This window comes from Emys orbicularis, chromosome 2 (genome assembly GCF_028017835.1).
Source record: "Emys orbicularis isolate rEmyOrb1 chromosome 2, rEmyOrb1.hap1, whole genome shotgun sequence".
NCBI lineage: Eukaryota > Metazoa > Chordata > Testudines > Emydidae > Emys > Emys orbicularis.
The window spans coordinates 176,502,532-176,529,563 of record NC_088684.1 but is presented as its reverse complement, the minus strand read 5'-3'; the positions used below and the strand labels follow the sequence as shown (position 1 = coordinate 176,529,563).

The window sequence follows — 27,032 nt, the reverse complement described above, 5'->3', positions numbered from 1 at the left end:
TTCAGATTTTCCATGGTTCAGATTTATCTGGAAAAGTATAAGGTGCTAGCCTTTTCTTAAACCTCTTTAAAGATCCTAGATTATTTTGGTTACAGTTCTCTGAACTTTCTTGAATGTATCGGTAGTGAAGCGTTCTAAACTGAGTTCAGTATTCTGGGTGTGGTTGCATAAAAACTATGTAGAGGACAGTTGCTTCACTGCTATGTGACACCTCTGCCTTTGTAGCATAAAACTTTGTCTAATTTGCTGTCCACTGCTCAGCTGTTCTTCAGAATTGCTGCCAGATTTCTCTCCCATTGAATATCTGTTCCCAATTCCACCCCACCCAACCCTGAACACTAATTTGCATTTTCTCCAAATTAATCTTTTTTTCTTTTTTTTCTTTTTTCCCCTTTTTTCCTGGTCATTTCTACTCTCTAAGTAGCTGTTTCCTTTGTACTCCATTGGTGGTCAGACCTGCAGATTTTATTATGGTGGTGTTAACTGTTTCCAGTCATGAAGATGTGAAATATGACCATATCTAATTTAGGTTTCTATGGGTACTTCCTCATCCTCTCCTTCTCCACTCTGAACTTAGTACTCTTTTATTTATGTGAGTGTCCATATCCATGCCAATTTTAATAAATTTTGAAAGTGGAGTGTTGATTCTGTATCAGGTGACTTACTAAAATCCAAATATTTATATGTACCTTACCTTTCATCCACTAACTTTATAATTTTATAATTTTATTAAAAAATCAGAGGCATGCTGTTTATAACTCAGTTGTTTTTTGTTTGGGGTTGTCTCCCCCCCCCCTTTTTTTTTTTTAGGTTTGGAATTTGACTTATGAGATGGTACCACTTTATAGGCAGGGTCACTCTTCTTTCCTTTTTGACCTCATTCCAGTTCCGAAGAGATGGATGATCTCATTCAAAACTATCACTGCATTTGGCAGCCTGAAAAGCCAAGAATTGCATGTAGGCCAAACTATTTTTTTAGCTCCGTTAGTTGATTGCTCCAGGTCAGAGTTGAGGCACACTATTGTGACAACATCTGGAAGCTTACATTACTGCTGCTCTTGCTGCATTTAGTTTGAATTTCTTTACTTATTTTCCAGTCTCCAGGTCATCTTTCATGAGCACTGAATTCACCCATGTCTAAAAAGCACTGAGAGCTCTGTGATGGGTTTTTGTTTTGTTTTTTAATTGCGGATGGAGAATTGCCATATTTATTAGCAGCTTCATAGTTAAGATTATGTTCTGAAATCTACTTAAAGCTGGGAATAAATAAATCTCTATTTTTTTTTCTCTTCAATGTGGATTTCTTTTGTTACAATAGGGCTCTGTACTCCACTGTTTGGTCACCGGTCTGTTGCAAGTGGACCCAGTCACTGGATTCCACATGCTTCTAAGCCAAATGTGTCCAGGTAGAGTCTAGTCATTGTTTCCAGCTCTGGGACAAGAGGGCATACTCCCAGGCTCAAACCTCTTGCCTGACACCCTTCTTTGGGATGTGCGGTGTCATTAACCGCCACCCTATATTTCAAAACCAGTGTCTGAGACTTCCCGAACCTGTCAGTTGCTTTTACGTACTTCACCTGAGCTCTACCTAGGCTGTGGGCAGCCTGGGCTTCTAGTTTAACCCTTTTGCGGACAGCATGGCAGGAAAGCAAGGAACCACAGGCTTAGTAAAGGAATTTCTTAACCATAGAAACTTTAAATTTGAACACACTCAAGAGTTTTTTCAACAGAGGTCTTTGAAAAGAACCAAAAGTCATGAGACACACCCTCCCCATCTCTGATCTCACCTCTCCTGCAAGTCTGAGGCTTGTCAGCATTTCAGGCTGGCCATAGACCCCCACCTCCCATTTCTTCTGTGTGGTGATGGTTGGACCCCCTCCACAGAGCAGAAACCTGTCCCTAAATAGGAGTCTGTTGTGAACTATGTACCAACTGTGAGAAGCTCCAGCCTTCTCCCAAGTCCTGTCTCTTTCATGCTTGTCTCCCTGCCGGCCCCTGTGTAGAAAAGCCATTGTTTCAGTGGGTGGGCCAACAGTGCAGTTTAGAGACAAATTTGGCGGCTCCGAATTGTAGTTTTGATGTCTTTTGATGTTAGTCTTTCAATGAGGTGTCAAACACCTTTTCGGGACCCAGGGGAGGGCAGTTGTTTGAATGCACTGTCATAGGTTGTCTTTGAGATGTCCGGGCTTGTCTTCGTTCCTAGTACAACATAGAGTTCATAAGTTGACGCAGATCTTTCCTACCCTCCCATAGCCTTTTTGTGTGAAATTTCAGTGTTGGTTTTTGTGTCCTTTGAATTTTGTTAGATTTCTCTTTTGTAAATTTTTGTGCATTAATTTTAACTTCGGAAAAAAGTTTTGTAAGTGGGAAGAGAGCTAGATATCATAAGATACAACATGGAGAGACTGATGCAGTACATCAGCTTCTGTGGAAGAATGGTCTATGTTCATTGATATCTTAGCTGCCGGGAGGAGTAAATTGAGAAGCTGAGATTGACAATCTTGCATCACCATTTGAAATTACACAATGTAAAATGAAATATTAGGTGAAGAGGGACCCTGGCAATGGGCTCATATGGCAGAGACAGCTGGTCTTGACACCTTTAATGAAGGGATTTTTTTTGTCTATACCTTAAATATGTGAAATGGATGACTTGCACCTAGCTGTGGGTAGGGTTCAGTCATGCGGAAAATTACACAATTGTGGCATAAGTGTTCTTTAAGAACTGAAATTTTGGGGTCTTATTCTGAAGGCCCAGATTTCCATTCTGAGGCACGGGACATCAGTCTAACTTGGACATGCCTGCAAGTGCACAATGTCACAGCAGCTCATTAGGGCATATTTGCACGGGTGTAGTTTTGAGTGGTCACATCGCTTTGGCTTCTTAGCTGCTTGCCAATGCTATCAAAGCTCCATTGGGCCCTTTCATTTTCTTAAGATCTGAAATGATCATATGTCTTCTAGACATAAATTCTGCAGCAGTCTCCCCTTCTTCTCCTTCTCTCCTTCCCCATGCATCTCTTCCACAATTGGGCAGCTGTCATCAGAGAAGCAAGGTTTTTGAGGTGAGGCTTATTTCTGCTACAGTGTATGGTTGATTGTGGTTAGTGGAGAGAACTCTGATATCTCATGACCAGGCCGGTTTTGCATATTCTCTGACTTAAAATATAGAAACCAAGGACAAAGCAAAGAAGAGTCAAACTGACAGTGCAACATCAGGAGAAGAGGATGAATGTTCTTGTGACTGAACCACAAGACTTGGGTTCTATTTTCACTTCTGCCACAATCTTCCTTTGTGACCCTGGGTCAAATCACTTAAGCTCTATGTATCTTTGTTTTGCCATCTGGAAAATGTGTATTTACAAATGCATATGGTGATTGTGTCGTTTACTAGGGGAAGATCCCTGAACACAGACAGAACTTTCTCAAGAGCTGGACCAAGATTGTGAAACTTGATGACAGAGGAGAGAATTACCACAGATTGGACTAAATACAAAACTCATTTCTTAGCCTTAGCTTTCCCACAATTATTTCATAGTTTAAAAAACTACTTTAAACTGTAAAAAGCAACAGAGGGTCCTGTGGCACCTTTAAGACTAACAGAAGTAAGCTTATGCTCCAATACTTCTGTTAGTCTTAAAGGTGCCACAGGACCCTCTGTTGCTTTTTACAGATTCAGACTAACACGGCAACCCCTCTGATACTTTAAACTGTGTATGCCATTCAGGCAATTTATTCCTTCCTGTTGGAGATGGAAGAGGTTTTTTTTGGTTTTGTTTTGTTTTAACTTCTGAAGTGTTCAGATACTACAGAAGTCAGTAGTAAAGCAAAAATTCTTTGATACATAGATTCATTGGTAACGGTTATACTAGAAATACATGTCAGTAACTATCTTCTCCTGGTTAAGGGAACTGTTAGTGAATAATGTAGTCATTCATGGGAGTTTAACCTGATCAGTGCATGTCTTTTTTGCAAGTGATTGACAGGACTCTGCAGAAAATAGATGGGGTTGAATAGAAGGCCATTATGGTAAACTTGGACTGATCTAGGAACAGCTCTTAGAGTGGCTGAATCTCTCTCTCAAATTTGTCTGAATCTCAATCTCACCGTCAAAGTTGTTCCTTCCTTTCAGACACAATCTATTGTTCCAGTGCTGCCACTTTGAGGACTCCTATGTTTGTCATTCTGACTCTTGAGTGGATTGCAAATGAGGGAGAAAGGACTTAGAAGGCTGCTTCTGCAATTTATTAGTGTTGGGACTGATGCAAAGAGAGGCAGCTGAGTGCATTTAGAGGCAACAATTCCTAGGGTTACTTTAGGCTGGGTTGCCCAAAGTCCTAAATTTTGGATCACTGCAGCTTCAGCCTACTTATTTGGAACCCTTATGCACCTCGAGATAGACTTTGAAACTGTGGATAAGCAGAAGCAAAAACTCAGTTGTACTGCCCTCCTTCCAGTCACTTTGGACTTCAGTCTAGCTCTTAATACCTTCAGAGGCCCACCCTTTGAACTCTTAGTGATGAGAAACCTTCTAGTTAGCTTCTCAATAGGGTGTTTGTTTATTTATTTCCCCTTTGCTTGGTCAGATGGGTCATTCAGACTCTACCCCTTCCTGAAGGCTTAACTAAAAATAAGGTGGTTGTCATAACTCATTACTTTCATAAACTGATGTCTCACATCTATGTCTCAAATGGTTTCCCTGCCCTTGTTATGTGTCAGTCCCTCTGAAATCAATGAAGCTCTCCTCCACTCAAGTTGGGAGGAGAGCATTGCCCCTCTACTTGAAAGAATCTGTTTAACAATATGTCTAGAGATTCACAAGCCTTTAAGGGTTCTATAACCCATTGAGTGATGGAGTGCTTTAAGGAAGACTGCTGTCACATAGTCTCTTTAAGAGCATGGTTGCCTTTTGTTTCAAAAGAGAAATGCTTTCCCACCCTTTTTAGAGCTGTGTAAATCATTTGTGCTTTGCTGCAGTTTTCACATGGTACACTTGGGGGACATTGCCTTTGCTAGCCACCCTCTGTGGTCTGATAGTCTCTCACATTCCAGTGCTTACCCTGCCTGTTTCTGAACTGACCACTTCTCATACTGTTACTTATACTATTGGTATAAAGGGTGTTGAGAATAGATTTTTTTTTTTTTAACTATTTTTTACATATTAATTTACATCTTTTTTAAAAGTTCTTCATGGCAGTTTGGAAATTCCACCCTGTTTGTGAGGTTAGTCAGGAATTTTATATCACCCCTCCACCTCTCTTAAAATTTTTTTGTTAAATCCAGAACTAATGTTAGAATAAATTCAGACTCTCCACTGCATGAAACTACTTCACTATTGTTTGGGAAGCTTACAACTTGGCACGTTCAACTAAGCCTACACATTTATAAGTGAGTGAAGTTCTAAGGATTCTAATTTTATTTTCTGGCTCTCTCCGCTGTTTGGAGCCTTTCTTATCTTCTGTCTGGACTGGCATATTGTGGAACTTGGAAAAAAACAGATTAGCAGCTAAATTGCACATTTTAGAAGCAGAGATGCATTTGAATATAAACTCCAACAAAGCGTTCAACAAAACATACTCCACCTCGCCTTTGTCCACATTATATAATAGTCATATTTTCTATTTTTATTGAAGAAGTTTAGTTAATCATGTTTTGAAGTTACTGTTAATATCATGTTCGATGCAATCAGTTCTTGGATTATTGAAACAAAATTAACTTTCTAGTATCTTGGTATGTACATTCGTTTAAACATAGAAGTTTCCAAGTTCTAAAAAACTAAAAAGCCTTAGTTTTTCATATGAATTGACAATTATAAATAAATTAGGAAATACTTGGTTGGTTTCATGTGAAAAGTACCTTTATTTTGTATCACGTCCATGACCTGCAGTTTTGAACCAGTCTTGGATAATCAAGCAGAGTTCATCTCTGCATTATTACTTGTAACATTCTAAGTCAGGTACAGCATTCAAATTACTTTATTTTTTTCAAAATTTTAAAAGTCCAGTACAGAAACCTGCAAACAAGTGGTTCAATAGAACCATATTTGAAGTTTACCCTTTAAATGGCACTGAACTAAGACGAGGTAAAAGATAAGAAAAATATCTTCTTAATAGCCAGGGCTAAAAACAAGGTTCTCTGGGATTCCAGGCTTTCTAAGGTGACAAAGTAACTGTATCTAGCTTTAGTGGTTCATGAGATCAGGTTCGCCTGGCATATGTTGGTGTAAATGTTGTATGTGTGATTGGGATGGCCAAAAGCCAAGGGTGGTTGTGCAAGTTTTCCAAAATGAATAAATTCACAATTGTCATACAGATACATACCATTGGTTTTCTTTCTGTTGTGTGGATTAATGAAAAAGCAATGACTAAACAGGTAAATGTATAAACATGGATTTTATGTAGCGTGACACTTTCAGAAAGGAGGTTTGATTATAGCCGCCTTTATGCGTGGTTATATTTAAGTCTTACGCTTTCAAGAATAATTGAATTATTGTGATCTTAGCCATTATACTAACCTGGTTCAAAAATATACTATGATTTATACCTGTTTACTAACACTTTCCTTTGTAACAAGCCTAGAAAACAGGGCGGTACTTGATGGCAGCATCTGACAGCTGAAGGAGAGGGGTCAGGACCTTGAGGGAGTTTTCCCCAGATAGAAAGGGGAGGCAGTGGTGGTCTTCACCTGCAGTATGTATATGTTCATAAGATGTAGTGCATCATGTCTGAGCAAGGACCAGTTCTCTTTTATTGCCTATCTGCTTCCCCGGGGATGGAGTCCTAGAGTGTAGTCTGCCATTTCTTCACCTGCTCTAGGGGTAGTCAGTGTTAGGTGTGGCACTATGTGAGAGAAATAGTGTCCCCCTGCTCTAGGACCCCTCTCTGGAGTACAGATGAAGAGGCCACACTCACTCCATCCCTGGAGGTGGTTTCCTCCCCTCTGTGTACATGTTACAAATTGCACATGTCGAGCTACCTTGATACATCCAGGAGTCTCAGTGGGATTGTGGAATTCCTTTCTTCCATCTCCCCCAGTTGGCCCAGAGAATGGGGAGCCAAATGCAAATGTCTCCCCTCTTCCTAAAGAGAGAGAACCTCTAGGGTTCAAGACTCTGCTGCCACTACCAAACCAGAACTTCCTTGTCTCTGTCAGGACAGTTCTCACAGTGGTGGAAAAGATAGAGCAGGGAGGAGGAGGAAATCTTGTTGGTGAAGAGCAGAATTATCAAACTTCAGAACATGTTTGCATATTTTATATTTGCAATCACAACTTCATTTCCTTTGGGATGGCCTTCCAAATGAAACCAAGCACACTGGATAAGCATATTAATCAGATGTTGTCAGTGACACTGATAGTGATGAAACAGTTGGTAACTTAAATACCAGAGTTGTTAGACTTCAGTTTACTACCCCCATTGAAATGAACTTGGGGAAATTTACACTTCTATTCTGGTGCTATTGTTGCATTTTATTCCAAGCAACACTCTTATGTTCTGAAGGTGCTTAGAAATTTCTGTTAAAGGAAGATTCACTTTCATGGAAAACCTCAAGGTTATTATGGAGGAGACCTTAAATAATTGGAATTTGAAGAATTTCCACATATTGATTTCTGATATCTTGCTGTGAGGTCATTTAAAGTGGGCATATTTAGTAAGATTTAAATAAAGAGATATGAGTTGTCTACTTATGTGCATGAAACAAAATGTTTTGTAAGTGAATTTGTAAAATGTAAAAACTAGCCTATGCACTGTGGTGGACAAAGTGCATGGGAGGTTTGAACCCTAAAAAGGAGCAGTTTTTGAGTTATGGCTTCTCAAAGTTAGATACTTTGTTAAAAATCAAACACTAACTTCTCAGAGCCCTATAACTCAAAAACAGCTGGAGCAATTTATTTCCAGCGTCCTGTAAGAAATTTCACCTGTGGCCTGAGATTTTAGCATGAGAATTTTTCAGTCCCAATGCAGCTTTTTAAAAGGGGTCAGAAATAGAATGGATCTCTCAACCTCAACTATGGAGTCACTTCCCTGATGTTAATGAAAACAATAATCAAAACGCAATCAAGGGCATAAGCTGACTGCCCAGAAATGACCCAGAAGAAATTCCCCCCATGAACAGCAGCATACAATTGGCAACGTGCATTTTCCACCTTCCTCTGAAACTTCAGGTACTAGCAACTGTCAGGCGCAAGACACCACACTAGAATGATATATGATCTTATCTGTAACAATTCCTGTGTCTCTCTAGCTAGATGGGAGACTTATTCTTAAAGCCCAGATTCTAAGTTTTTAAAATGCTGTTGAGCTTAAGCTGCATTGTCTGCAGTGGTACTGCCTCTCTCATTGTTTTCTTTTGTGGCAGTATTTTGGTTTCTTTACCAAATACTCTATTTGTGTCAATTAGAAAATCTCTTATTGAATTGTCGAAATGACTTGCAGCATCTGCTCTGTGGCACTGAATATTTCAGATGTGCCATTCAAACTCTTCCTCTTTTTGGAGTGCTCTCAACAAACAACTGCACTGTTGACATAAAGATACGTTGAATTGTTTCATTTCTCAAATTGGTGAGTTAGAATATCAATAATAACTTGTTTCTTTGTGTGTTTATTACCTGGAAAGACCTAGCAACAGGTCAATATTTAGTCTTATCCGTGTCTTGAAGTGGAAATTTCAATTCCTCTTCTTCCATCTGCTACCAAAAAACCACTTGTGATGGATTCAGTTGATGAAAACTGCTTTGCCTGTTCTTCATGTTATGATCAGAACTTTAGGAAATTTTGGCTAGCCAGAGGATTTTGCCAAATCAGCCCAAAATGTTGATTTTTGGAACTACAGCTCTTAAAATTCTAGGAGCTGCTAACATGCAAAAATCAAGGTTTTGTGTGGCATCCCTGAGACCAGTCTGTCAAGCCTTAATCATCTTTAAGAATTGATCCCTTTCCTTCAAGTAATACCAGGGTTGTCTTTACATTAACCTTCTGGTATTAATTGTTATCAGCACTTCTTTGTCAGCACTTCCAGCTTTTGCAGAAAATCATAAAGGCTGTATACTTTTTACTATGTAAAAATGGAAAAGTTGGCCTTCATTGTAATTTATCTGCAAAAGCTGCATTAAGAAAGTACTTTTTTTTTCTTTTAAATGGTCTAGCACATTAATGATTTTTTTCTTATTTTATTTTGGGATGACTTACATCTTCATATTTAAAGAAAGAGAGAGCCATGAATGCTTATCGTAAGTATGACATTTTCCTTCTTCCCCTTCAAAGCTTCCATAGGTGCTATCAAATTGTAATTTTTAAATGATTAAATTGCTTTTTCAATATTTCAGCTATTGTTAGCACTTGCTGCATTTTGTGGTGGTTTTGCTTATTGTGCAAATCTGTTCAATACAGTTTAGCATTATGACAGAAAAAAATCATGCTTTGTGAATCAGCTTGCATCTCTAACACCATGAAAGTAAGGACCACCAGATAATGACACTGATGAAAATGGGTATAGGAAACAGTTTTATATTGTTTTTAATTTGTGTTGATGCAGTAAAAACTGAAGTAGCCATATCTGTCTTCAGATGAATTTATGCTACTTTTTTCAGTGATCTGCTGTGAGCTTAAATGGGTTTTGGTATCCTAATAAAAGCCATATTTCAGTTCTGGAACAGTTTAATTCTTACCTGCCTTGAAACTGTAATTAAGCATTTCCATATGTAAATTTCACCTGAGGACCTTTTCACGCTTGGTGTGGAGGCATCTGGGTCAAAGGATATCTATAGTCTTAAATTGTTCGGAACTATCACAAGAGTATCTACTTACGTTCAAAGGAAAATCTAACTTTTTTGTCATTGTGTGTACCACTCTTTAATAGTGTCTTGTGAACAACTCCTATTCCACTCACAATTACACATACACCATCTTGCTTCCCATTCATGATTATTTAGCAAGCCTATAGCCACTACTGTCGTTTCTTGTATGGAAAGTAATAAGAAAGTAATGTATTTTTAGCTTTTTTTTTTTTTTTAAGTGGTTTAGCAGCTGGGAACAAGTTAGACTTATATAGCAGTCTGTCTGATCACACTGTTCTATGGATCAAAGCTTGAGAGCTTCTGAGGGTATGTCTACACTACGAAATTTGGTCGATTTTATAGAAGTCATTTTTAGAAATTGATTTTATACAGTCAATTGCATATGTCCACACTAAGCGCATTAAGTCAGTGGAGTGTGTCCTCACTACCTAGCATCGACTTACGGAGCGGTGCACTGTGGGTAACTATCCCACAGTTCCTGCAGTCTCTGCCGCCCATTGGAATTCTGGGTTAAGCTCCCAATGCCTGATGGGGCAAAAACATTGTCGCGGGTGGTTTTGGGTACATGTCATCAGTCGCCCCTCCCTCCGTGAAAGCAACGGCAGACAATCATTTCGCGCCAGACACCAGGGCGATTAGAAGAGCACAGCAAGGCGCACTGCGCATCAGAGAGGTTTTCAAAACCAGTTTCATGACTGGCCAGGCTTCGGTGTGACAGTTGTGTGTGTTTCTCCTTGATGCAAACCCGCCCCCTTTGTTGATTTTAATTCCCTGTAAGCCAATCACCCTCCCCCCTTCGAAATAAAGTAACTATTGTTTTGAAACCATGCATTCTTTCTTTATTAATTAAAAAAAAAAATTGAGATAACGGACAAGTTTAGCTCGGGAGGGTTGTGGGAGGAGGGAAGGACAAGGCCTTATTGCTTATTGTAGCCACACTAAAAATCAAACTGTTTGAATGACAACTTTCTGTTGTTTGGGCCATCCTCTGGAGTGGAGTGACTGGGTGTCTGGAGCTGCCTCCCCCCGTGGTCTTGGGCATCTGGGTGAGGAGGCTATGGAACATGGGGAGGAGGGTAGGTGGTTATACAGTGGATGCAGTGGGGGTCTGTGCTCTTGTTGGCTTTCCTGCAGCTCCAACAGACGCTTCATTATGTCTGTTTGCTCCCCCATTAGTCTCAGCATTGTGTCCTGCTCCCGCTCTTCGTGCTCACTTAATTCTTTCCTGGCTCTGCCACTGAATGCCTCCGTGCATTAAGTGCGCCCTATAAGTGCGGGAGGACTGCATGAGCTCGGAAAACATGTCATCGCAAGTGCGTTTTTCCCCCCGCCTTTTAATCTGCGATAACCTCAGGAACGGCGATGATAGGGGGAGCGTAGAAACATTCTACACTCTACGATTCTGGGGGGACTGCATGGTCACCTGTGCTGCTGAGTTCGTCACACTGACCAAACAGGAAATGAAATTCAAAAGTTCCCGGGGCTTTTCCTGTGTACCTGGCTACTGCATCAGAGTTCAAAGTGCTGTCCAGAGCAGTCACAATGGAGCACTCTGGGATAGCTCTTGGAGGCCAATACCGTCGATTTTCGTCCACACTACCCCAAATTCGACCCAGCAAAGTCAATCTTAGTGCTACTCCCCTCACCGGGGAGGAGTACAGCAGTCAATTTTAAGAACTCTTTAGGTCGACGGAATGGTTGTGTGGCCGCATTCATTTTTTAAATTGACCTAACGCGGCTAACTTCGACCTAACCCCGTAGTGTAGACTAGGTCTGACTCTCTGCATATATCCTACTCCTAAACAGTTTTTGTGGTCCTCTTCTCCCTCTTCTGCACAAAGTGTGTGTGAACGTGGAAGAAATACATAACTTTGTGTACCTACAAGTTAACAGGAATGTCAGACTTGTATAGCTAGTGCCTTGCTAATCACAAACGAAGATTTGCAAATTTTGAAGTGGGGCAAAACGCCAGATTTTCAGACTTAGTAGCAGACACACCACTAAGACGTCATTACTTTTATCACATGTATTAGTATACGGTCTAATATCTTAAATACTATAATGATGCTTTTTTAAATAAAGGAATAAAATAAATCTTAGAGCATTCTAGAATATTTTTAATTTGTTTTGCTTAATTCACAGATTTTGTAAACTGTGGTAGGTCTCCCAGTTTTGATTGGAAATGAATGAGTTTCTACTGTAATTCTATTACAGTCCATTCTTGCAGTTATCCCAAGTTATACACTATGTGTGGCTCTTCCATTAAGAAAACATTGTTTCCTTCTGCTTTTTTGAGTCTTTTGATTGTGATTTAAAGACCTCTGTCTAAACTTGCAGTACTGAAGTGTGACATACTTGCGATTTTAATTTAAGTGACTCTAGGGAAGATAAAAAATCCAAGTCACTTTAAAGGAAACCTCCGCCTGTGAAGGAGCATTTACCATAGGAAAAAGGTGAGGGTTTTAAAAAAAAAAACCTCTTGACGACTACTATTTGCTTCAGACAGTACAAAACATATCATCATTCTGGGATACCACAAGTATCTGAAACTCTCCTGATTTAGTGATGTCTCCTGATGTATATCATGTGCGTTTTTCAAAATTTCCATTTTTAGTAATTGTTATATAAAACTGGAAATTAACAATGGCAACTTTAAAAACAACACTACACGTATTATATAGTATTAGAGTAGAGAGTGGTCGGTAGAGAGGATTGTGGCAGAGAAGAGTGCATTTTTGAACAAAAGGTACAAAAAGATTTTGTTAGTAGCCTACATACTCAGCACTCAGTATCCATGAAGACGCAAGCTCCTAAGAATGTATGTGTTCAGTGTAGACCCTCTACATAGACACATGTTCACATGAGTTTCTTGGCTATAATCCTGACTTATGTCAACAGACAAGAAAAGATGAGAAGCACCAGTCTTCACAAAGAATCCATCCTCTTGTTCTATAGAGAAGAGTCTTACTGATGTGCAACGTTCAGTAAAAGGCACACAACTTTGAGTGGTGAGCTTGAGCTAGTCAGCAATGACTAGATTGAGTGGATGATTTATTCTCATATCTAAGTCTTCAGAGAAGTTTGGTGTCCTCCTGGTATCTGTGTTAGTCAGAAGAATTCCAAGATATGTTCTACCTCAAAGAAGTGGAAGCTGTGGCAGTGGTGCTATGAAAGTGTTGGCTATGTCTTCCTGATTTTACCTGTCCTAGAGAATGATACAAAAAATAAAGTATGATCAACATTAATTATTTTTCCACAGTGGTCAAGAAGACACTAGTTTTCAGTGTCTGAACCTTCAGTCGAAGGGATTTGCTGAACAGTTGTTCAGGCTTGCCCTCAGACCTCAGTCTGGGTAATGAGACAAAATCGCTAATTGAGAGGCTGCTTTTCAAGCAGTTTAAACTTTACCAACTTTCAGAAATGAAATCTACAAACTGAATTTACTCCAGGATCTGGCTTGTTTCCAATAAGTAGAAAAGAATAAACCAGGTTTCCCTACATTATATGCACATATATTTCTTACAGAAGCATCACTTGTCAGTCCATATCAGCATATAAATGTCAGACCTGGACTATAAATCCTAGCTATCGGCACTGTATTCTCAATTCAGTATCCTTCCTACTTCCTGGTTATATAAAATAAGGCTTACTTTTGGACATCAGCTCTGCAGGAGAGACTTTGAACCTGTCTGTCTGTTCTTTATGCTACATCCATCATCCTCGAAGTATGATCAAAACATTTGTGCTGTTTTCACAAATATGAGATGCCTTCAAAGGATCCAGTCTTCAATCCTAAAGTAAACTCAGGTTAGACCAGTTTGTATGGAAAAGGCTTGAAATGAGTGGGATGTAAGATTAAATCAAAGTCTTAGGTGAGCCAAGGATCAGAGCGTTTATTCATTATCATATGGCAAACAAAAAACAAAAAAGGGGGGGGAAACACCAAAGGCTTCCATAGTGCACATCTTTAAGGTAGCATCAAGATAAAGAGCTAGATCCTAGAGCAGGGTTGTCTCAGTTTCCCAGGACAAATTGTCCTCCTTTGTCCTTTAAAAGAAATACAGTATATACTCGTTCATAAGCCGAATATTTTTGGTAAAAAAGTGACGCATCAAAGAGCGGGGCTCGGCTTATAAACAGGTCTACACCAAAATTTGATGATTTTAAACTCTATGGAATCATTGAATTGAATATCTAATACAGGGATCGGCAACCTTTGGCAGGCGGCCTGCCAGGTTAAGAACCCTGGCGGGCCTGGCCGGTTTGTTTACCTGCCGTGTCCGCAGGTTCGGCCGATCATGGCTCCCACTGGCTGCGGTTCGCTGCTCCAGGCCGCTGCTTCCCGCCGCCCCCATTGGCCTGGAGTGGTGAACCGCAGCCAGTGGGAGCCATGATCTGCCGAACCTGCGGTTGCAGCAGGTAAACAAACCGGCCAGGGTGCTTAACAGTTCCCAATCCCTGATCTAATAGGTTGCGCCACTTCCCGCAGTTCCCATTGGCTGGGAACGGCGAACCGTGGCCACAGGAAGCTGAGGGGCTCCATGCCTGCAGACACTCCAAGTAAACAAAACGTCCCGACCCATCAGCGGTTTACCCTGACTGGCCAGGAGCCAAAGTTTTCCAACCCCTGAAATATAGGGTCAGCTTACGAAAGGGTCATACAGTTTTTGCTATTTTTACCTATCCATTTGGGGGGGTCGGCTTATAAACGAACGGGCTAATGAACAGTTATATATGGTATATAAGGTAATTCAATAGTGTGGTGTTGGGTTATCTTTAATAGTTTTTTAATCTCACTTGTTGCACATAGCTGGTAAGCTTTCTCTCCTGAGGCATAGTGGAGATAATTGCGCTCAAAAGGAAAGATTGTTCTTGACTAGTTTGTCAAGTTTGGGTTGACTAATATGACCATAAAATATTGAAGGGTTTCTTTAAAGAAACCTAAGTTGGATCTCAGGTGATGAGTGATACTGGATGAAAGGACACCTTGAAATACAGTATGTTCCCTTTCTAAATCTTTTTTTAGTTTTGTTATAACTTAGTATCTTAGAAATATTTTTGGGACTTGGTACTGTATGTTTTATGATTTAGCCCAGAAACCATGATTACCAAGTCTAATTCCCATTTCATTGAGAGATGGTTTAGGGGTGTGGTGGACTCAGCCAAATAGGAGACATGATTATTCTAAGAAGAAATCTGGTTAAAACATTTTTTCCTTTTGTTAAATTTAAACACTAGCACAGTGTCTTGAAATGGGCAACAAATTTACACAAGTTCGATATTGAAATCCACTATAATCTATTCTTGAACTACTTACCTGGTACAGATACCAGAGCGAACCAGTACTGCTCACAGCACAGGGTTCCCTTAATTTCATTAGTGTGCTATAAGCCTATGGTAACAAAAAAATTAATATGGCATTTTACATCCGTTTTAAGGCAGACACTTGACCCAGAGCTTTATAGTCTAGGTTGAACTTTTAGTATTTTCAGAAGGGGTATTTTAATACCGTATATACTCTTCTTAGGGCTTTTTTTTTTTTTTTTTTTTTTTTTTTTAATGTGTGCCATAAATTAGCTTTATACTGGGTATTTATAAGGGGACATCTGAGCATGTGGAGGACTGGGGAGGGGCACAGGAAGGGGGAAAGTAACTCTGCAAAAGTAACACTGCCAAGCATGAAAAATATCTGAAAAGGCCCTGTAAGGGCCTGATTGTGTAATCAGATCTATGGGATAGACTTGGAACCCGCATGGGGTTTCCCATGAGTACAAGGGGTCTCCCCCATCATGGATGCAATTTCAGGACCTAACTGCTTCTGGGCTTTGATCCCAGTTGTGGCTTTTCAGAGCTACCGTAACAAATATTAAATAATGAAAATAACTGGAATAGGAGTAACACAGATTAATGAATTTTTGTAGTTAAACTTTCAAAGAAATTTTTTAGTTAATATTTCTGTGATCCATACTTGATGTTTTGCCTGGCAGGGGAAGTAATGAAATTTTTAGGTGAACACTTTAAAAAAAAAAAAAAAAATTGTTAATAAAAATAAGAATTGAAAAGATACAAAAGCAAAAGGTCAAATACCAAGATGGAACAATATTGTTAGTGAGGTTAAATTGAAAACATTAGGTACATAGAATAAAGGGAGACATCGCTTTAAATCTATTTTATTTTCTGTGTCTGTTCTGCTATGCGGAGAAAGACAAATAACTGTCAAAATAATGTTATCTTAGGTGCTCCTGCTCCAGTGATATATGAAACACAGAGACCAGGTAAGAAAATTGAATATAAATGAATAAATTCAACATGAGTTACACCAGGGGTTCTCAACCTTTTTCTTTCTGAGGTCCTCCCAACGTGCTATAAAAACTGCACAGCCCACGGTGCCACAAGTGGTTTCCTGCATATAAAAACCAGGGCCAGCGTGTGTGGGGGGTAGCAAGCAGGGCAATTACCCGAGGCTCCATGCCACAAGGGATCCCACGAAGCTAAGTTGCTCAGGCTTCAGCTTCAGCCCTGGGCTTCAGCCCCATATGGTTGGTTTTTGTCTTTCTGCACTGGGCCCCAGCAAGTCAAATGCTGGCCCTGCTTGGGAAACTGGCCTGCAGCCCCCCAGGAGGCCCTGGATGGACCCCGGTAGAGAACCATTGAGTTACACTTCTAGAAAACAAAATTTTTGTTTCAATGGTCAGAGTCCAAAGTTCATGAAGATAGTCTTAAGTTTTAGGAAGAGACAACTCCACTTGTGCACTGTCAAACATTTTGACCATCAGTGCTTCATGCAATGGCTAACTTCTTCAGTTTAAGAATCTCTGAAAAACATAGCAAAATATGAGACTTCTGATTGAAGGAAACCTTGTCAAATCTGGGACGTTCTTGCAATCTGTGATACAGAGCATGACTTGTAGCTCAAGCTATTGTTTGAATCCTCCAGCAGATGTGTGCAAGTTTGGTAAAACTTTCTCTTACCTGAGCCTGGATTTTGTTTCCGTTGGCACAGATAATTCATCCCTGTAATGGAGTTAAGATTTTTTTTTTTTTTTTAAATCCCATTTTCTGTTTACTTAGCTTAATCATGACTGTGCTCTGGCATCCTTGGGGTGAGGTGGGGGAAATAGCATTTACTAAACTACCATTATTGTAATACTGTTTTACTTTCCTGAGATTTGAAGGAAGTAACTTTCTTTATGATAAGTTTAGTCCAAGTGCCCAGGGTAGATTTTTTAAAAAACTGTGGTTTTATTAAATAAAAAACGTTGGGTTTTTTTAATTAAATTTGATTTTTTTATTTAAACTAAATACAAGTTTATTTTTTAATATAAACATGTAAAATTAAATTTGAAATTGACAGCCTATGTTAAGGCCTAAATTATTAAAATCATTAAATACAAAAAATATTTAATACACATTTGCTGACAAGCTTTAAAGAAAGTCAAACCACTGAACTAGTGGAAATCACAGTTGAAACAATGTGAACCAGAGTTTGAATGCTAAACCAAATTTTGACATCAGTAGCCGCTTCTGCAGGTCAGAATATTTTCTTGACATCAGTTTATTCAGCTAGTTCCGTTATAAAAAAAACCAATTGCATGCTGAAAAAGCAGGAAAGCTTGTTTTCCTCTTCCACTCTATGAATAAAAACTAGGTGTGAGATCTACTAGTTCTAAAATCTCGAAGGACATAGTGATTGGAAACAATTCAATTCAATTCACCAATTACCAGTAATACTTCCTTTTGTGTAATAAATCAGTTTTTAAAGGCAATATGTCTTTTGATGAACTTTTTTCTCATATATCCAGCACTTTCAAAGGTAGTTATATTTAATAAAATTAATTTTTGCTTTTGTGCATTTTAACTGAATTTGAATTTCCTTCCAAATAGAGCTTGACACAAATCACAAGTAAAAAAGTTAATCTATTAAAAAAGAAATGCATCATTCCCTATTTTCTAACATAATAAAAAATGTAAAAATTGAATCTGAATAAATGTAAATTAATCTATGTAACTGCTTAAATAAAGGTTTATAAATATACTGTATTCTCCTGGCTAGCAAAAAGAAGCACCAAATTTAACATAAAAGCTATATTTAGTTGCAAATCAACATGTTTTAATGGTTACCAATCAAACTAAAAAGTACAAATGAAAAACATGATTGAAATTGCTGATTTAAATCATGATTAAAATTGTTGATATAAATAAATCCACCCTGTGGATGCCTGATTCACCAATTGTCTCACTGTAACCCCATAAAATTAACAAAAACTGGATTTTGTAGTAATGCTGAGTAAATCTAACTATGGAAACTGCCTCTTTTAAGAAGGTGCATAATGTCAGCAAAGAAGAGAAAATATTTTAAATGTGGCTTTGGTACCTTTTGCTTTTTAATATTTTTTCATTGTGTCATGTACTTGCATCATGCAGTTACTCAGATGTAAATCTGTAAAATAAGCAAACAAAACCTTAGTCTAGTGATAGCACATTGTGTTGATTTTAGGAGGATCAGTTTGAATCCTGATCTTAATCTCTGTCCAGCAGAACCTGAATGTACTACTGGAGCATTCTTTTTTGTTCAAGTATTATCCTATATGTTTTTTATTACGCAAGGATGTTTAATACAGACATCTTCCTAAAATGGTTGCATTTGTAAGTACTGCTTGAGGATATTTTCTCAGACCAACGTATCCAGGGCAGAGTAACTGTTGGATTATTTTGATCCTTCCCTGAGCAGTTTTATCAATCCTAAATGAAATTAGTGTGAAAAATCTTGAAAAATACTAAGGTCTTCCTTTGCTAGGAATTGGGATTCTATCCCGAACATCTTAGCTTGATGAAATTTAAATCTAAACTTCTTAAAAGCCCTTCACAAAATTCTTCAGCCAAGTCAAAGCACTTGTAAATGCCAACATGTCTGCTAACTTTGCCTGCAAATCATTAACTTGGATGTGTCAGTTACCTATATTGAACTCCCAGTTTTTCAGGCACAAAATGGGATGCCAGGATAAGTCTGGACGATTAATACAAACTATTCTGATTTTTTTTATAGACTTAATACTGTGTATTTGAACACTGCTAATAAGGGAAATCAGTTTCCATTGTAAATTAATATTTTTCAATATTTCATAACTAAAATTCACTCTGACCATTCAAAAACCATGGCTAGTAACTCATTTTGTCAGTTCAGTCATATGAAACTATGTGCAAAATGCCCAGTATCTTATGGTAATTGTAATTTGTCTAATATGTATTTCTATTTTGTTTACACTAGTTAAGCGGAAGCTTACAAAGGACATAACCTGTCTGAAAGATTTTATGAAAGATCCCAAAAGAGAGGAACCTCTAGTTGGTATGTTGTGTTTGAGTCAGACAACTTCCCTTTACTTGAACTTTAATCACCAGTGTAAGTCAAGTAATATTTTAGATATTGTTTATCACTTTTATATTATCCATATTTAATGCTGTTTGGAAGATCTCCAATAGCAAATATTTTATTACTCCTTTCATGAGTCTGACCTTTCACTCTGAAGATGGGACCTACTCTGGGAGGCTAGTAGATTATTTGGCATCTCATCCCTTTAGTACTCCATCTCTAGAGGGACACATTGAACTCCACATGCCATTGTTCTTTCTGTGGTCCTGCAGGAGAAAAGCCAGACATACATTTCTTTCTGATGGCCCAGGATTTTCTGTATGATTGTTTACCCTCATGATGTTCCTGAGAATATTAAATCTACTGGTATATACTAAAGTTTTCTCTACTTGATGGTTTTTCCTAGGCAGAGCTTAGCTTCATCAGTTTATCATTTCCTACTAGCCAATGTCCTCCATGATCCTAGCAAGTGCTAGCATCTTTGAGGAGTACATTGAATTGAGTAATAGGGGCTCTGTTGTAAGCAGTAGGTTTCCTCTATTTGGATCATTATTTCTCCACAGAAGGTCTGCTCTTAACTGATTTAATAGAATTCTTGAGCTGTGCAAAATATGTGTTACCCCCGTTGTCAGTCCTGCAAAAACTACTACTATCCCTGGTGGCTTACTGCTGCCTTATATGGTATTGGTATAGAACAAATGTTCAGCGTTGGGGTTAAATTGAGCTACTGTTGTAAACAGTGGGATTGAGATACCATTTCCTCTCACCTACCTCTAAACCCAGCTACTCTGGGGACAGGTTCAGGGAATGCAAGAATTCAGGTTACCTGTGCAACCTTAATTCATCCCACTTGCACGTATGCATTATCGTAGTCTTGAACTATGATGATATGCTATTTTTTTACTTATGACCACTGCCTCATTATCTGCATGGGATGGATGGTGCTCGTTAAGTGAGCAACTTCTTGGTATTTTGCTTTATTCTCTTGTTCAATATGGGGCCTAGACCATTATTTACTGCACATTCACTATTTCAATCCGTGCTGTGAAAACAGAATTATTTCCTCAAATCTTTTCTATAGCACTCATCTGAGTGCTTCACAAACCATTTATTTTCACTGTGTAGGATATATTATTATCATCCCCATTTTATAGATGTGGAGCAAAAACACAGAGAAATTAAGGTCCAAAGTGTCCACTAATTTTGGGTGCCCAATTTGAGACACTTAGGATTGTTGTTGTTGTTTTTTTTCTGAGTACTTAGCATTATATATCACTGTACAGGTTCTAAGCACAGTTCCCATTCACTTCAGTTGCAACTGTGAGTGCTCAGCTCTTCTGCAAATCAGAACCCAGGGTTTCAAAATGAGGTAGAGAAATAACTGACCACGTGAGGGCAGTTTGGTTTAAGTGACCTGCGGAGCATCACATAGGAATTTGTGGCAGAGGCAGGGATAGAATCCAATTCTCCAGGATGGTGTTCCAATTCCTTTACCATGAGATCTTTCCCTTCCTGCAATTTCCTGCCTCATTTAGTTCACACCTCCCAGGATCCTACAAACAAGAGTCTTCGGGTCTACACAATGCTGATACATCCCCAGAACCGTGGTCCATCCTATATATTGAATGAGGTACGGATCCTGTGGGAAAAATAGTATGGGAGGTCATGTAATTAAAGACTGCATAGACATGCATAAAGGGGCTGAATTAAGGTTTCCTGTGCAATCTTAATTCTTGCATTTCCTAACTTTTCAGTGCTTGACCTTTTTATTCTTTTATGGTATGTGCTTGTGTGCACCCTCTGTTTTTTTTTTCCTTCTGGTTGGATAGTCTTAAGATTCTAGGTATATGAAGTACTGTGATCCTGCTATGACAGGCAGTCTACCAAGAACAGAACTTTTACTCAGAGAAAAGTCTGTACTGGTGAAGAGAGAAACTTGAACTAACAAATATTACCAGTAAGAAATCTAATCCTTAATGGGCGATTGTGAGGAAAGGTAGGAAATAGCTAAAATGGATCAGTATCTTTTATCATTGATTCATCATTGGTTGTCCCTACACAGCTGAAATAAGAATATATTTATTCATAATTGCCTGTGTAAAGAAATGTAAGTACTTGTAACTTTTGATTTTATAGGTTTAGAACATGTGGTCGAAATCAGATTTGAAGGGAGGAGAGAGCCACATTATGAATGCAAACTGTGTGAATTTAACACGGAGATGGCACCTATGATAGAACATCTCAGTGGCTATAAACACAGAAGAGCATATATTGTAAGTAAAATTTTATGCATTTGAGTCAGTGCTTAAATACTCTATTACACCATTTATTAATTTTCTTTTGTATAAATAGTTGTTTATATTGCGATAGCTCCTAGGGGCCTCATTATGAACTAATAATAATATATGACGAATACTAAGGAATCCAAAGCATAGATGAATTGAGAAGATATGGCAACATTTTTACTTTTGTTATTTAGACAGGTGGTGATTAGGGTTTGCTCAGGAGGTTGCTAATGAGATAGGGAGCATTTTATGTCCAGCTACACTAATGACCAAAAGTCATTGCCATCTAAAGGTGACTGAAGTGAACAGCCGGTCATCTGCTCAGTAACTAGTTAAGGTATGGTCACTAAGAATCTTGGGCAACTCCCCGTATATCCGGACTTGTGGTTTTCTGCACCCCATCAGTTGCGATTGAATATGTAATGGCACAGGTTGTATTCAGATGATTGGCGAATGGTGATGAAGCCCATTTGTTGTTCCTGATTCAGTTAGATCTCTTGACTTCTCTTAATCCAATAGACTTGTCATTTTAGCAGGTCAGATTGCCAAGAGTAATCAGTAAATCTGTGTACTAAACTGGCTTCTGGGTGTAAGTGTGTTAATTTATGATTTTTAAAGCCTTAAGTGATATAGCACTCAGTTGTTGTTTTTAAAACAACCTCTTCTCTATTGCTTGAATATGGTCTTGCTCTTAGTCCCTAGTGTAAGCCTTATACACCAATGACTCTATTGTAGTGATTTGGGGCTGACAGGACTGTCCAATTATGAGCTCAGCTGTAAGGAACGTGGATAAACATTCATAAAATAATCCAATAATTTATAACAAATTTAGTGGGTAAAGGAGATCAAAGATTGGATTAGTCTTTAAAAGTCTGCTGATATAACACAAAGACTGTAGATCATGTCTGGTAAACAAGAGGAGTGTGGGACTGGAAATTAATGGACCAAAATTGGCGTATCGGAAACTATATTCAATAGATAGTCTAATGAGGGGATGGGTTAATCTGTCCATCACGTCCTTTTGAGGTCCTTTTTAAAAAAACAAAACAAAAGACTCTTAGGGGAGGATCAAATTAACATTAGATGGCTGGAGAACCCATGGCCTGAACGGATCAATCTATTTGATTGTGATTGTTACCTCCAGTATCTCCTGGGTTGCCCAGGTCCACTGTGATATCATTGGACTGTCACAGTCCTGATTCTGATCAATGTTCTGACCAGACTGGACCAGAGAGAGGGATCTAGATGACATTGTCACCTCCAACAGCTAAATCCCCAGCACTGCCTCCCTGTGTGTGAGACTTGGGTTCCTACTGTCACCCATTCCCATGTGTGTCATTTTCCTTTTCCCCCCTATCTTTTCCCCCCCATCTGTTACTTTTTGCGTTTTGTCTAAAAAAGAGTCTGGCTTAGCTGGCTAAGCCAACTCCACCTTTTGCAGTACTGTTATGAGCCCGGGACCAGGAGAGACAGCTATAAGCAAAACCCTAAACAACCCGATGCTGGCACAAGTTTCAGAATGGCTGATAAGACTGTGTTGGCCCTGTGTTTCTCTAGTAGTGAGATTTGCAAGTAAGAATCAACACCAAAGACAGAAGCTGCATTTTCTACCTTTGTATTCTTTTCTTTCCTCTTTTATGTGTGCTTGTCTTATTTTGTCTTCAAGGAAATGGCATCAGACTTTAAGAACAACAGCAGCTCCAACACATCTCAACTGCTTTTTCTTCTCCCTGCACCTCTTCCCCCATCTTTAATACCCAGGGTGGTTCATAGAAAAACTTTCTACGGTTACAGAGAAGAGGAGTAAGGGATACTGTTAAAATGAAAGCCTTAATACGCTACATTTCAAACTTTTCTTTTCCATATCTTCGATAAAGGTTCAAGAATTTTTAGTAGTGTTTACCATGGGACTAAGCAGTCTGAGGTCTCTCTACTAAAACTCCTGAAGCATGTCACAACAACTCCATCAGAGCCCAAGTCTGGTGGCCTTTAGGACATTGTACAAAGCATGTTTCTTTTGTCAAGTGTCTTACCTGAGTTCTGTATAGTGTTAAAATTCTGTAGTGATGAAAACTAATAAAAATTTATCATATTAAATCACAATTAGTTATATTCTGCTAGAGGAAATGTAGGACCGTAATGTCTAAAATCTTGCTGTTTAGTTTTCTCCACAGGTATTGTAAAATTTTCCAGAAAGCGTGACTCATCAGATTTAGTATTGAAATGGTCTCAAACCTTTTTTCATTGACAGTCTAAAGAATTTCCAGATAAAATGAAGAAAAACACACCAGGTGTGAAAGAGGACAAAGTCTCATTTCTCAGACGGATAGCAAGAGAGATAGAAAAGGCTGAAGGTTTAAAAATGTATAAGGTAAATTGGATAAGTTTAAACTAGCAACTAAATTTGTTCTTTGGTTCTATATAATTTTAAAAAGTAATAAACTTTGTTTAATTTTACAGAGTGCTTTCAGAAAGCATACATCTTCCTGAGACAATATTTCACTTAATGATGGTCAAAAAATCAGGAGGATTCCTTAAAATTTCACCAAAACCTTTTTGCTGTTTTCACAGAAATTTAGAACTTTTAGAATCAGAAATTGTCCAGCCAGTCCTGTTTCAGTGATAAATGTTAGGTAAATTACATTAAGATTCATAGTGGCAAAGGGTTGAAATTGCTTATGTTTTAGAACTGTAGGACCTTAGGAAATTCTTGCATCTCAAACTTGATTCTTTCAGAAAACAAGTGCTAATTTATAAGGTTGCCTGGTAATGTTTAGCATTTGTTAAATTTAAAATTATGTGGTGCAATAGGTAGTGGTAAATAAAGGTATAGTGAGACGGGTTCTCTGGGGGCCAAGTTTCTGCTGGGCACGGCAGAGGAGTTGGACTGTGGGGAAACAACCAATATTAAGTGATATGTAAGCGAAGAAGTCTCATCTAAACAAGCCTGTTTTTGTTTCCTAGACTGAAGGTTATACAAGACCCAGTATATCTTGTAAGTTTGTGAAATTACGTGAATATAATTTTAATATATTTAAAATAAAACTTCAATAAATGAATATTTGAACCTAACTTGAGATTACAGATAGCCACAAAAGTTAGTGATTACCTAAAACGTGTAAAATTTTAGAGCAATAGCTTTGGTATGCATATAACTTTCTATTTTTAAATCCTGTTTTAACTAGATGTGCAAAAAATGATCTCGTTATATTTTTCACATTTCTGAAACATTTCGAAAATAGTGAAAATGCATCTGGCAGTATTGAAGATACGCAGTGTTGCTGTATGTGTGTTGGTCCCAGGATATTAGACAAGGTGGGTGAGGTAATATTTTTTATTGAATCAACTTCTGCTGGTGAAAGAGACAAGCTTTTTAGTTACACGGAGCTCTTCTTCAGGTCTGGGAAATGTAGTCAGTGTGTCACAGCTAAATACAAGGTGGAACAGATTGTTTAGCACAGGTGTAGGCAACCTATGGCATGCGTGCCGAAGGCGGCACGCGAGCTGATTTTCAGTGGCACTCATACTGCCCAGGTCCTGGCCACCGGTCCGGGAGGCTCTGCATTTTAATTTAATTTTAAATGAAGCTTCTTAAACATTTTTAAAACTTTATTTACTTTATATACAACAATAGTTTAGTTATATATTATAGACTTATAGAAAGAGACCTTCTAAAAACGTTAAAATGTATTACTGGCACGCGAAACCTTAAATTAGAGGGAATAAATGAAAACTCGGCACACCACTTCTGAAAGGTTGCCGACCCCTTGTTTAGCATAAGTAGCTAACACGTATCTAAGATATAATGTGAACTATGTGTTAGCTACTTATGCTAAACAATCTGTTTCATCTTGTATTTAGCTGTGACACTGAGTACATTTCCCAGACCTGAAGAGCTCTATGTAAAGTTGAAAGCTTGTCTTTTATCAACAGAACTTGGTTCAATAAAAAAGATAACCTCACCCATCTTGTCTCTACTATTTACTACTACTCATTAACTCAACTGAAAAATGTATTTCAATGAAAAATGCAGTATTATATGTCATTGTTTTGGAATAAGTTGATAAACATTTCTCCTTCCTGATTGAACTATGGCTATGTCTACACCACACACTGCTGGCGGTGGTGTGTAGGATGTGTAGCTATATGTTGCAGCGAAACGCCAGCTGTGCAGTGTATAGCTGTACCTGTAAGTGAGAGGCCCTGACAGAGTGAGAGGCAACGTAACTCTACGCTGTTAAAAATAGCAGTGTAGACAGGGAGGCACAGCTTGGGCAAGTAGACTGCCGTGTGGGGCATGTACTTGGATTCATACCCCTGTCCTTCAGGCATGTCTTTACTTGCCTCACTATTTACACTGCTATTTATACCAGGGCAAGGGGGCCTACCTGGTTATGTACTCTACAGTCTGTTGAAAGAAGCTGAGTGCCCTCCACTAGAAAAACTATGGGTTCTTTATAGAACCTCTGAACTGGCTTTAGTGTGCTAACAGTCCTCTGACCCATTAAAATGTCAGTGTAGCTGAATATTGCAAATACTATATCTTTAAAATTAGCTTAGTAATGAAAAAGGTCAGATATAAATATTTGATCCAAATACATTTATATAATCTGGGACATCTTGGTGTGACACAATCTGAATGATGCCAATTGGGGGCAGACAGTACCTGGTACATTTTAATAGTCTAATACAGGGGTGGGCAAACTACAGCCAGCCCGCAGGATTGCCCCCCGTGGCGCTGCAGGCCCCACGCCAATCTCAGAAGCGGCCAGCACCACTTCCCTGCAGCCCCAGGGCAGGGAGGGGGGCAGAGGGCTCTGTGCGTTGCCCTTGCCTCCAGGTACCACCTCCTGCAGCTCCCATTGGCCGGGAACGGGCCCTCCCCCCCAGTGCGCACCGCTGCCACCCTGGAGCCGCTTTAGGTAAGCGGCACCAGGCCGGAGCCCGAACCCTGCCCCCCAACTCCCTGCCCTAAGCCCCCTGCCTGCACCTCACACCCCTCCTGTGCCCCCTCCCACACCCCACACTCCCTCACGCACCCCAACCCTCTGCCCGGGCCCTGCATACAATTTCCCCACCCAGATGTGGCCCTCGGCCCAAAAAGTTTGCCCACCCCTGGTCTAATAATAAGATAAGAGGGAAGGTGAATTTGGCTGATGGTGACAAAATGTAGTCAGATCCATTGGCATAATGAACAGGGCCAGTGCTGAAGAGTTCTGTACTTAACTGAGCTCAGAGTGTAAATAAATATTTAATTTATATTATAATCCGTTTGCAATGATACTATAATGCACATGTGCTCTTGCTGACCGCATCCAATTTTTTTTTTCTAGCCTCATCATCAAAGAAAAAATCAAGGTGAGGAAACCTCCAGTAAACTCCCACATGAATAGATTTATTACCATTACATCACCATACATTTGAAATGATAAAGTGGCTATTTATTTTGTTTATCTCAGACCATTGCAACTTGTCTTTAGAAAAAAAATCCTACATTTTTTTTATTTGTTGTCTTTGTTCAGTTTTTCCTCTCGTACAAAACTTTGTTGATTATCAGTGAATTATAGATTGTTATTTTAATC

The 27,032-nt window shown here is 38.9% G+C and overlaps 1 protein-coding gene across 2 annotated transcripts in view; it reads left to right on the top strand.

The window, feature by feature from the left end:
* Positions 1 to 27,032, top strand: part of LOC135874247 (uncharacterized) — a 57,288-nt gene that overhangs the window by 12,873 nt on the left and 17,383 nt on the right. The window contains exons 5-11 of one of the 2 annotated variants that reach the window (XM_065399021.1): positions 9,204 to 9,228; positions 16,032 to 16,070; positions 19,064 to 19,141; positions 21,302 to 21,438; positions 23,702 to 23,821; positions 24,415 to 24,445; positions 26,784 to 26,808. In XM_065399021.1, coding sequence (XP_065255093.1) covers positions 9,204 to 9,228; positions 16,032 to 16,070; positions 19,064 to 19,141; positions 21,302 to 21,438; positions 23,702 to 23,821; positions 24,415 to 24,445; positions 26,784 to 26,808 — 455 coding nt within the window. The remainder of the gene's footprint in view (positions 1 to 9,203; positions 9,229 to 16,031; positions 16,071 to 19,063; positions 19,142 to 21,301; positions 21,439 to 23,701; positions 23,822 to 24,414; positions 24,446 to 26,783; positions 26,809 to 27,032) is intronic. The other variant, XM_065399022.1, reaches the window with a different exon arrangement.